At 43.2% G+C, this 12732-nt stretch overlaps 1 protein-coding gene across 1 annotated transcript in view; it reads right to left on the reverse strand.

Moving 5' to 3' along the window:
- Positions 1–12732, reverse strand: part of Gldc (glycine decarboxylase) — an 83692-nt gene that overhangs the window by 58130 nt on the left and 12830 nt on the right. The window contains exons 3-4 of the mRNA XM_021647898.2: positions 7877–8012; positions 869–1033 (exon numbers count right to left, since the gene is read on the reverse strand). Coding sequence (XP_021503573.1) covers positions 869–1033; positions 7877–8012 — 301 coding nt within the window. The remainder of the gene's footprint in view (positions 1–868; positions 1034–7876; positions 8013–12732) is intronic.

Here is a 12732-nt window from a genome sequence, read left to right on the forward strand (position 1 = left end):
TTGCATATTAAGGAGATAGCTGAATAAACATTTACATCATAGAAGATGTAAAACACCTTTAGGTTTCTCAAGTTGATGGCCACTTTGATTTTACAGTGGCCCACACTAAAGTACTTCTTGATATAAATACAGTGCAGTATGGCAGAAGTAAATCTAGAGCCACTCACAAATTATCTTTACCCCAAGACAAAATTCATGTAACAGTTTTTATAAAATTCATGAGCAAAAAAAAAAAAAACCAGCAAATTTTTGAAGTCATGCATTCTAACAAAGTGTAAAACAAGGAGCAGAAGACACTGTATGCACAGCTAAAAAAAAAACAAAACAAAACACCATGAGTCAGGTGACCATGGTGGCTTATGCCCGTAGTCCTAACCCTTGAGTCTCAGAAGGTAGAAGCAGGGGGGCATCAGGAGTTCAAAATCATCCTCAGTTATGCAGCTAACCAGGAGTGCATAAGCCCTGACCAAAAAGGACAAAAACAAGCAAACAAAACAAAACACTCCTGCAAATTCACAGCACACAATGACCTCGAGCCTGAGCTGAGACGTTCCAGGCAGCATTTGCTGGCGGGTATGTGACATGAAGACACGGGAGGTTCGAAGTGTCGAGTGCATGTGTCACGTGCACTTGAGGACCAAGGCCTCAAAGAAGCCAAATGATGCAAGCTCTGCCGGAAACGCCTCAGATCCATTAGTGTTTTATTTTTAAGTTAATTTTTGGTTGCTGCACATTCAGAAAACCATTTTACCATGGCCAATCTTCCTTTGGCAAACTGTCCATTGAGCTATGACACCCCACAGAGGGCTTAAGCACTCTTAAGGTGCTGGGAGCAAGGGATGCCCCTCCGCTGGAGGGACCCTCTCACCTGTGGCACAGTTGCATCGCCTCTGCAGCCGCGGTCGCCTCGTCCAGCAGGGAGGCGTTGGCCATGTCCAAACCTGTGATGTCAGACACCATGGTCTGGAAGTTGAGTAAACTCTCCAGCCTCCCCTGAGACACCTCTGGCTGATACGGAGTGTACTGGGTGATCCTGAGAGAGAAACAGAAGACCATGTCCATTCAAACTGTGCCTCTCCTGTCCAGAACCGCTCAGGAAATCCCTTTCTTTTCAGATTCAATGTCCAAATCTCCTGAGAGCTATGTAACGCATTGATAAGACCCTGAGATGATCAGTTGGATTGGACTTAAAATCGCTTAGATTAATGAAGTACATTTCTGAGTGTGTCTGTGTGGACATCTCCAGAAACGACTGAGACAGAAGACCCAGACGGAATGTGGGCAAAAAAAGACTCAGCCTGAACACGCACCGCACCACCCAAGAGGTCGGAGGACTATTAGACTAAAAGAAAAGGCGAGTTCTTGGCTGCCAGGAAGTGCACTGCTCTGCTCCCTCCCCTCCCCTCCCCTCTCAGTGATGACAGACTGACATCCTTAGTGAGCCTGGGCAGCTGATAGCTCAGCAGGAAAAGGTGTTGGCTAGTAAGCCTGACAACCTGAGTTCAATCCCTGAGACCCGAGCGGTAGAAGGAGACAACTAAGTCCACAAATTATCAAGCATATGCTGTGGACGTCCCTGGAAAGTGCAGCCCACCCTGATAAAGAGAGGGGGAGAGAGAGACAAAACCCTGAGTCAAAATAAACCTTTCACCCTTAAGTTACTTATGCTGAGTATTTGGTCACAGCAATAAAAAGCAAATCAATGTATCTTGTCTTTGAACTTTTTATGGGGAAGAACAGAATTGTCACAGAAACAATAATTATTTTGGGGACACAACCAATACTTATGTTCCCTCATTTTTTTTAGATTTATTCATGTTATTTTACATGTACAAATATTTTGCCTGCATGCTTATCAAATCACTCGGAACTGGAGTTGCAGATCACTGTGAACCACTATGTAGCTGCTAGGGAACAAATCCAGATCTTCCACAAGAGCCTCAAGTGCTCTTAACTACTGAGCCACCTCCTCAGCCCCCCGACATTTTGTCCTTTCTTACTTTTTTAAACACATGATCTTGCTGTGTAGCTCAGGCTACCTGTCACTCACTCAGTAGATCAGGCTGGCCTTGAATTGGTTCTCGTTCTCTTTCCCAGTTATGTTATTGTTACATTACTATTTTAATTATCTTACTGTACAAATGTATTTGTATGAGCGTTGCAATGTGGAGGGCAAAGACTGATGGTGTCTTTTCAACCATTCTTTGGCTTATTTTTAATTATCTTACTGTACAAATGTATTTGTATGAGCGTTGCAATGTGGAGGGCAGAGACTGATGGTGTCTTTTCAACCATTCTTTGGCTTATTTTTAATTATCTTACTGTACAAATGTATTTGTATGAGCGTTGCAATGTGGAGGGCAGAAACTGATGGTGTCTTTTCAACCATTCTTTGGCTTATTTTTTTTTTTAAGTTTGTTTGTTGTTTTTTAAGTGCATTGATGCTCTGCCTGCATGTATGTCTGTGTAAGTGTGTCAGATCCTCTGGCAGTGGAGTTACAGACAGTTGTGAGCTTCTGTGTGTCTACTGGGAATTGAACCTGGGTCCTCTGGAAGGGCAGCCAGTGCTCTGAACTGCTGAGCCATCTCTCCTGTCTCCTCCAGCTTTATCCTGTCTTTGAAGACAGGCACTCTTGCTAAAACTGGAGTTCATCAACTCCCCTAGGACCCATGAGCTCTAGGGAACAACCTATCTCCTCCTCAGCACAGGGACTGCAGATGAATGCCATTGCCCTAAGCTCGTATGCGAATGCTGGGGATCTGACTGTTTGCCCAGGACATCCGCATGTGGTTTGTTATAAGCTGGCTCTTAAAACCCATGCCTGCTGCCTGCCTGCCTCCATGCTCCCATGGACTTGCCATGGGGGTCACGGACTCACCCTCTGAAGTTGTAAGCCCCCAGATAAACTCTTCTGTAAGTTGCCTTGGTCATGGATTTCTTATAAGCATCAACTAAGGCACCAAGCCAAAAGAGTTTTAAGTGATTTCTTGATGGCTTCGATTTTTTATGTCTTTTTCTGTTTTTTTTTTTTTTTTTTTTCTTTCTCCTGTTCTGATAATTATATGCAGGCTTTGAAAGCACTGTCATGGTGGCTTTATTTAAAAGGGTTTACCTTTAACTAAAGGACCAGGGAACGCAATGTCCTTTTTTAGTCTTTGCATGCACATGCATAAACAAATCCACAAAAATAAAGCTCTGGAAAAATAGCAAAAGAATAAATAAATAAATAAATAAATAAATAAATAAATAAATAAATGAAAGGGTTTGCCATGGAAGACTGTCTTAGCACACAGTTCTACATCAGCACAGTGAAATAATTCTATCTTTTACTGGGGTTAACTGTGTATGTGTACAGCAGAACATCGGTACTTCAGTTAGTTCCCGGAGCAGCCTGGATCAGCTATTGTAAAGGCAAATTCTAAGTGAGTGGTGAACTGGAATGAGCAACGCACACAATACAACACAATACAATACACAGTGCAGCAAGTGGAAGGGGCCGAGAGAGAAATGAGGTCATACAGAAGCGCAGACAATGGGCAGTGGTGATTCCAATCAGACAGGACCATCACACACAGCTGGCTGTTAGGAAGGCAGATGTGACTCTGTTCCTGCCATACGCTTGGACTGACCGCCCAGCAGGACAGGTGCACGGCATTTAGAGCCATCATTTGAAATTTAGACGGGTAGGCAGGCACACACACACACCCTCAGAGGGGGTGCCATATGCATGTGCCAGCCAGCCCAGCTGATGAATAGAAAGGACTAAACATGTTCCAGGAATAGAATACACTAGGAGAGAGTAATGTTCCGAAATAATTCAGCATGGGGCCGGGGGGGGGGGGGAATAACGAGCTGTGTGACTATTAAAGAGGAAATGGTACAAATTAATCCATGTACACATAGTGACTGCAGTCACTGAAATGATGCTATAAATACTCCTAACAAGAGATGAGGTTTATAATATACTAATTTTTTTTAAGCCAAGATAAATAGCTTTTAAACATATGAATGCCAAAGGAACCAGAGGGCCAAACCCGAGGTTTTGAAGACAACACAGAAGACGAGCGCCCGTCCCGTTCAATATATTAATTTTTTACAAGTAGAGTATTTACTGGGAATGTAGCCCAATGGTAGAGTGTTTGCCTGGCACTCTTGAAACCATGGGTCCAGTTTCACCACACAGAGAAGGAAAAAAGGAAGAAAGGAAGGAGGAAAGAAAGAAAGAAGGAAGGAAAGAAGGGAGGAAAGAAACCAGCCAGCCAATCAGCTTGCAAGCTCATTTCTTGAGAGGTAGAGACATGACTGAAGTATATGAGACCCTGCCTCAAACAAACAAAAAGACCCCCCCCCCAAAAAAAGGCAAAGTATAAAATATCAACTAATTCCTGTAAATCTGTAAAAGCAAGTAAATGAGCCAAAATGCGAACAGTGATTTTCCTTTGGGTGATTTTCCTTAGGTTCTTTCCCCCAACCTATCAGACTAGCAACAGCTAAGATTTTTATTGAACACGTTAACATGTCAAAGAGAGTGGCTACAATTTATTAACCAACTTCTGTGTGCATCTTTTTTGTGAGCTTGTTAAGAATGTTCATCATAATGAGCTGGAATAGCACCCCAAATCCCCAGACTTCAAGAAAACTCAACCAACATTTGGATGCCTTTTGCAGCTTCTTTTCCACATAATAATCATATTTACACTCGTAGGAAGTGGAATTATAGTCTGTGTGAGGTTTTACATCCTGCTTTTTCTTCAGTTAACATTACTGCGCAGAAAATTTCTTTCTTTCTGTTTGGTTTTTGTTTTCAGAAAAGGGTCTCACTGTGTAGTCCTAGCTGGCCTGGAAGTATCTATTGTGGACCAGGAGGGCTTCAAACTCAGATTAAATTCCCAGAGCTGAGCTTAAAGACATTCTCCAATACACCCAGCTATATCTAATTTGTTTAAAGAGCCAACTAGATAGTTGTTATCTAGAGCAGACGTAAGGGGCCCACACAAACACATGCAAATTTCTATGCTTATCAATTAAAAAAACTAGCTACTAAAGTGTTCTTTTTAATTTAAAAACATGTGCACTCCTACTTTACAGCTGAGTTGAAACAGCCAGCCAGAGTTCAAAAAGAGCTGGAAAGGGTGAGTTTATTAAACAGTAAGCCTCTGACACAGCAATTAATCAGGTGATAAAAACAACTTTTAAAATCTCTATGTCCTCCTACTATCCATTGGAAAAGGTAGTATATTTTCTGACCATAGTTGTTCATATCTGAGATTGCCTTGACCCCATGACCTCTGTCACTGGGGTTTAGTAATTCCATCCTTGCCATGACTCTTCTATAAGCCAAAGTTGAGCTAATGTAACCACCATTGCTTTCAAAGTCACTTCTTTTTTTTCAAACTTTTGAAATAGTTACAAGTGGGTTTTGTTTTTTTTTTAACACTGTGAAAATATAACAGGCAAAAATGCTCTTCTTAGCAATGGTCTGTGAAAGGAAATAAAGAATAACCCTCATCTCATGATTAAAAAATGCTACCAAGCCACACATGGTGGTGATCATTTACTCTCAATACTTGGGTGGCAGGGATAGGTGGATCTCTGAGAGCTCCAGGACTGCGTGGTAACTACAGAGCAAATTCCAGGATAGCCAGGGTAATTATGATGAGACCCTATCTGAAAATAAATAAATAAATTAATTAATAAAATTTAAAAGAAAGAAAGGAAGAAAGGAAGGAAGGAAGAAAGAAAGAAAGGAAGGAAGGAAGAAATGCTGTCAAAGGGTGGCTGGAGAGCTGGTTCAGCAGTTAAGAACTCTTCCAGAGGACCAGGGTTCAATTCCCTACACACATATGGAGTTACAACCATCTGTAACTCCAGTTCCAAAGGAATCTTATGCCCCCTCCCGGCTTCTCTGGGCACCAGACATGCATGTGGAGCAGAAAGGCACATACAGGCAAACCTCATACACATAGGGCAGGCATAGTGGCAAAGGCCTTTAATCCCAGCACTTGGGAGGCAGGGGCAGATCTCTGTGAAAAAAGGTCTTACAAGATGCCATGAAAGGGCTGCTGTCATACCACAGGAGTTTACCTCAATCAGGAAAAAACCCACATCTGCTTAAAAACGATTGTCTGAGGACCTGCAGACTCAGCGATGCCTGACAGTGGCATGTATGAAGACATCAGTTCAGTTTGAGCTACCCAAGAGGAATTATAAGAGGGAAAAATGGTGTCTGTGATCCATTGGTATGTCTTAGTTCAAATGGTTCCTTTTTCTAGATGCATTTTAATAAATGCATTTTACAAGTATCTCCATATCTGAAAGGGCTTACAGTTCTGAACTTAGGTTACTTGGGAATATACTCAATATGACATTGGCATTTATTCCCAGATAACCAGTTTGTCCCTATCATTTGATTATGACTTTCTCTTGGTAGTAGGAAAAAGCAGGGGCTTTCAGGAGGGCTCATAAAGTCATAAAAAAGCTTGTTTTAATCTTATTGCCAAGATTGTCAAAACAAAACACAAAAAACAAAACAAAACAAAAACGAAACAGAAAGCCACAAGGAAAATGCAATTATGAAATGATTTTAGCTGCTGACGTTATCAGCAATGGATACTTTGGGACAGTGGGCTCCAAGAAACAAATTCTAGGCCCAGTGTACAGTTTCTTTTAAGAGCCCAAATGTTTGTGTTCTTTCGAGTCTATGTGACCCATTTATTTTCCTCTCACGTCACCGGAATTTGTTGGCTCCATCGCTATGGAAACCATTCAGAAGTATAATGTGAAGTCCACCCACCCATGAGCTCACAGCCCTCCCTATCAGCATGGGCAGGCTGCAGTATCGCTCTGGGGCCCAGGGCAGCTTCTGGATAACGCAAAGCAGCAATATTTAAAATTCACCCAAACCAGAGACTACAAAACAGAGTATTGTCTCCCTCTCAAAATGCTGGCTGCCCCCAAATGAATTAGCATACTAGCTCACAGCCAGAGAAAAATATGGCAGATATTCTGTATGGTCACTAAGAGCGAAGGCTACAGGCCAGAGCTTAGGCAGAGAAAGCTTCAGCTCATTCATGGACCTCACCAGGCTTTTTTTTTTTTTTTTTTAAGGGCGAGGAGAAAAAGGCTATTTGCTTTTGAAATCAAATAGCCTTTAGAGTTTATCATGCACACTTTTACCAGAGCCACAGTGAAAAACAAGCCCTCAGCAATGCAAACACATTAGCAAGCACATTTATATACTGAAAAGTTGGCTGTCTCTCTCTTTTGATGGGCCTGCTTTCCTGTTCTCTTCCTAATAAGGAAGCAGAGTCTATTGTAGTGAAAATCTCCACTCATGGGGTAGAGGGCAGGCATGGCGATGGCAGCAGATCTGGTTCCTGTAAAGATGGGACAAAAGCAGCAGGAATGGTAGGTGGGTAAAATCACTTTTCTAGACAAACCTGACAACCTGACTTCTATCTCCAGGTCCCAGGGCAGAAGAGAACTGTCCTCTGACACACATAAGGCTTCTCAGGAGCAGGAAAGAATTATCTGATTCACAAGGTAAGACGAGAACAAGAAGCTGGTTGTGCAAGCACAGGCCAAAGGACCGAGATGTACTAAGTTCAGACACAGCCCCAAACGCCGCAGGGGCCTCACCAGAGAGGAGTGAAACCTTGTTCAAAAGCAACGCAGAGATTCGGGTTGTCAAGAAAAAGATCGCCAGAGCTGGACTTTATGGAAATGGAAGGGAACAGACTCTGTTTCAACAGCCTGCAAGGAATTTCTTGGAGCTTAGAGAGCAGGAGGGGACAGGGGCCAGCGTCTGATCTGTGAGATACAGCATCACAGATTGCGAGTCCCGGATACCTGTTCTCTAGTGAGGAGATACATTACCATCCAGAATTCTCCAGTAAGTTCCGCAAAATGGTCTGGGGCACCGAGCAGTTATAATAGCCCATGCCAATGTATGATCTCCAGATCTGGTTTTTGCTTGCAATGGCGTGCAGGGTTGCGAGGATTTCATTCTCACCTGACGGTGGGGAAAAGAAGGCAGGTTACTAGAGAAAAGGCCCTGACAGGAAGCTCCACTTACAGTTTAAAAGTCTCCTGCTGTTTGGGTGTTTGTATCAGGAGAGCAGCTAGATGGAATAAATATCATCCATTCAACCACCCTTAAATAATACCGTATATGGAAACCCAGTAGGAGGATCCCCAAATCACACTTGACCTCTCAATCTTAGAGCTCACTGATAGATTTCATGTCTAGCAAGCCCCAGGGATGTGTCTGTCTCAGCCTCCGGGGCACTGGTTACAGGCATGCTCAGTCATGGTCAGCTTTTATGGAGGTGCTAGAGACCAAACACATGTCCTCAAGCTTCTGTGGCAGGCACTTTACCCACTGAGCCATTCATGATTCTTTTCAACTCTTCTTCATTCAGAGCTCGTTCTCTCTCTCCCTCTTCTTCCTCCTCCTCCATTCAGTTCTCTGTCTCCCTGAGACAGAGGTGAGTGAGGTCTCACTATGTCCATTATGTCCCCTCCACTGGCTTGGAACTCACTATGTAGGCTGGCCATCCACCCACCTCCCCAGTGTATGTACCATCGTGCCCAGCCTCTTTACCCAACTGTTTTAACAGTTGCCTAAATCCATGTTTCTTCTGTATCTTTTAAATTTCTGCTTTGTTTCCTCTACATAAATTGTCTTGTTGCAGTGATATTATGTTTCTTCTTTTATAAATGTATTTATTTATTTGTGTGTGTGTGTGTGTAAAGGTACCCCCAGAAGCCAGAAGTACCTATTTGACCCTCTGGAGCTGCAGGCACCTGTGAGCTGTCCGTTGTGGGTGCTGGGAATAAAACTTTAAATCCTCTGCAATAGCAAAAAGTGCTCCTAACTACTGAGTCACTTCTCTTGCTCCTTATTTCTTTTCTTTTTTTATTTTCTTCTTTTTCCCAGTTGTTTTATAGTCTCTGGAGACAAGCAAGGTCACAGCCTTATATAATACATTGCTTCGATTTTGTTTATAATTGTTCTGCTGAACTGGATACTTTCCTTGTCATTTGAAGAGATATTAAACAAAACAACAACAACAAAAACCCTAGTACCCTACAACATAAAATAACAAATAATAATAAAAGGCTCACATGAACTCTCACCTAGTGTTCCCATGAAGGGATCTAGTTAGTAAGGAATTTTAAAGTGCTTGAGTGAATGCAGGAGATCCAATCACTCCCCAAATAATCTTCTTGGGAACAGTAATTCAAAAGCCCAGTAGGAGGGGAGATTAATTAGTGGTGCCTGGCAGGCCAGCCCAGCTTCAATTAAGACCCTGTGCAAGATGGACAGGTCCCTGCTCCACATTTTGCCATCAGGACAAAGGTCCAACCTTCAAATGAGAACAGTCTGAAAGGATTTGCTAGTCAAATCAAGAGTTTAGTTCTTTGATGATAGTGGGAGAGCGACTCTGTCTGATGGGGAGGCCATTCTATACAAGGTGTGGAGAAGACTCTGGTCACAGGGAAACGTGGCTAGAAGTTAGCACTGGAGTCCAGGAGGGAGATGAGAAAGAGGGGTGCTGTCAATTGAACTATATCTCCTGAAACAAAATACATTACAATAATGATTCTTGATATCTTTGAATATAACCTTGCTTGGGAACTGAGACTTCACAGATATAAATAATCAAATTAAAGCAGGTCATACTGAATCGGGGCCATTTCCATTCAGCAACTGGTGTTCTTACAAGAACATGGCAATTTTGGCACATTTGATAGAGAGAATACCATGTTACGTAGAGAGTTTGGGGATGTGTCTGTAAGCCACGGAATTCCAGCAATGACTAGAAGCTAGAGGATGGAAGAGATTCATCCTTAGAGCTCCAGAATGGAACCAATCTGCCAGTACCTTGCATTGAAATCAGCCTAGAGAGAACAAATGGCTTTTGCTTGAGCCATCCGGATTGCAGTACGACACTTCAGCAACCTTACAGGCATCTGCTCAGACATTTTCTAGAGAGGCTGTAGGACAGTTGTCCCTTCTGGACACTGAAACCATAGCCACAGGCCAGGGTGGTCTCCAGGTCTTAGCCAGACAAAAACTTTCAGTATATTATGAAGACTCTACCACCGAAGAAGCAAGCCCAGATGGTTTAAAAGGTGTTTATCCACTAGCACTATGGTTGGTACTATGTTTCTGAATGTTGAATAGCCAGGAACAGCAGCACCTGTGGAGGCTATAAGGCAGGAGGATCAGAGTTTGAAGCCATCCTAGTTAGTTGTCTTGGTTAGAAGTAACTATGATAAGACTGATAAGGTGGCTCAGTGGGTAAAGGTGCGGTTATACAAGCCTGAAGACCCGAGTTTAATCCCCAGAACCCATGGTGGAAAGAGAGACTGGTTTGTGGAGAGGTCCTCCAACCATCACACCATGGCATCGCCCAGTGTGAAATGCTGGCCAAGAGCTTCCTCCTGGTTTTCCCTGATGAATTAGGTCTTGACACATTTTAGCTTTCTCAGGAGAGTCTTGAAAGCAACAGAGTAGAAAGAACTACAGCAGAAGAATGTTTCACATTTGACCCGTGTGGCTTTAATCCCAGGAAAACATCTATGTTTTCACATTTACCCAGGCTACTCCCAATACAATTCTTTCAGTGCAGGGGACTCCTTACCATTTGGAACAGGGGTGTTCTCTGAGAACACATGGGCCTCCCGGATAGGGAAATGGCCACTGTGCCAAGATCCACAACTTCTCATTAAGTCAAATTATCTGCAAAATGCACTGTGTGTGTGTGTGTGTGTGTGTGTGTGTTTGTGTGTTAGGGCGACTGCATATGCCCACGCGTGTGTCTGTCATAACACATGTATGGAGGTTAGAGGACACCTTCATGGACTCAGTTGTCTCTTTCTCCCTTTACATGGCTTCTTGGGAGCAAACCCAGGTCACCCAGGCTTACACAGCAAATGTCCTTATTCTCTATGCCACCTTACTGCCCCCACAAATGTGTTTTTAAAACTCAGATTCAAAGATTCAGAAGCAGGTCAGGACAGTGACAGGAGCTCCGGAGCTCAGCGCTGGGATTCAGGAAGACTGCTGAACCACAATTAACCCATTGGCCTTTTCCTGGCAGGAGAAGCTCCACTAAGCTGGCTGGATTTTGCTATCAGACCAGCAGTAATTAATTTCCTCTTTATTCTTTCATTTTCTACTTTCACAAGGCTTCATTTTCTGGTCCTCTTATGATGGCCCTGGCTGTGTGTGCTCATTCCCAATGACACTAAAGACAGTTTCTGTTTTAGGTCTGCGATGGAAGACCCTATCATGGAGCAGTAAGAGAGGAGTAGTCTAGGATCCCTGCAAGAAGACATTACCCCCTTCCCCTAAGAAGTAGCTCAACAAGACCAGACTCAAGACCAGTTAAGAGACTAAATCCAATGACAGCTTTACAGGGGATAAGAGGTAGGGACGTCTTTTCGATTGACAAATGGAACACAGGGACTAAGATGGCACTTGACCCTTGAAAGAGAGCAGGAAACTGAGTGTGAAAAAGCCCATGTAACACTTGTGTGGTTTTTAAAAGGCATTTGAGCATAAATGAGGAACAAAGTAATTACACCTAGAAGCATAAAAATGCTTTTGAACTGGGCTTGTTGGTGCATGCCTTTTATCCCACTATTCGGCGGGTGGGAGAGGCAAGGCAGATCTCTGTAAGTTCAAGGACAGCCTGGTCTTCAAACAAAGTTCCTGGCCAGGCAGGGCTATATAGTGAGATCATCTCAAAACAAACAAACAAAAACAAAAAACAAACAAACAAACAAACAAATCTCAAGTGTGACAGTCACTTGGGTGGGAAAGCATGACAGTGCCATGGAAGGTCCTGGCATTTCTGGAGACCCTGGGCTCTAAACTAGGTTAGTAAAGGAGCCTGAATCTTCCTTGTACAAGAAAACAAAACCTTTAATACTTCGAGATGTGAGGGAGAACAGTGAGCTCCAGCCCAGTTCCTATAATCTATTTCCTCCCACCTACCTACAGGGAAAGCCAAACTTATAAGACTCATGTTGATTCTACTCCTACCTAACTAAGGCCATGAAATCTTCACCATGGGAACGTATTGTAGCAGGTCTCTGAAAGCAGGGCAGAGGCTCTTAAGTTTGAGGCCAACCTAGGCTACAGGGCAAGACCCTGTCTCAAAAAAAAAAAAAAAAGGGCTGGGGCTGTAGCTCAGTTGCACAGCAACGCAGAAGCCCTGGGTTCTAGGGCCAATACAGGGTATTGGTAACTTGACATGCTCTCGAATCCTCTGGGAAGGGAGTATTGATCATGCAGGTATTGATACACTGCTCTCTGCTCGTGACTGTGGATGAGATGTGACTAGGCTTCTTCAAATTCCTGCTGCCTTCACTTCTGCACAACGATGAACCGTGACCTAGAATTCAGAGCCAAATAAATCCCTTTCCCTTTAATTGGTTAATTAATTAACTAGTTAATTAATTTTGTCAGCGTGTTTATCACAGCAACTAGAAACTAAACTGAGACAGCAAGTTCCTGGTCATGCTTTCTAAAGTGTGAATGCTGTGAGAAGCTGTTCCCACTCACTCATCCATTGCTCACCATAACTGAACTCCCCAACCAGAAGCCAGGACATTGCTATGATAAAAATCTAGGACCTCAGGCTTCCTCACCTACGCATAAGAAAATCATCCTCCAGACCCAGAGCTTGGTGTATGAATAGTTTCCAATGTTTGCTCCC

The sequence above is a fragment of the Meriones unguiculatus genome, chromosome 1 (genome assembly GCF_030254825.1).
Source record: "Meriones unguiculatus strain TT.TT164.6M chromosome 1, Bangor_MerUng_6.1, whole genome shotgun sequence".
Taxonomy (NCBI): Eukaryota; Metazoa; Chordata; class Mammalia; order Rodentia; family Muridae; genus Meriones; species Meriones unguiculatus.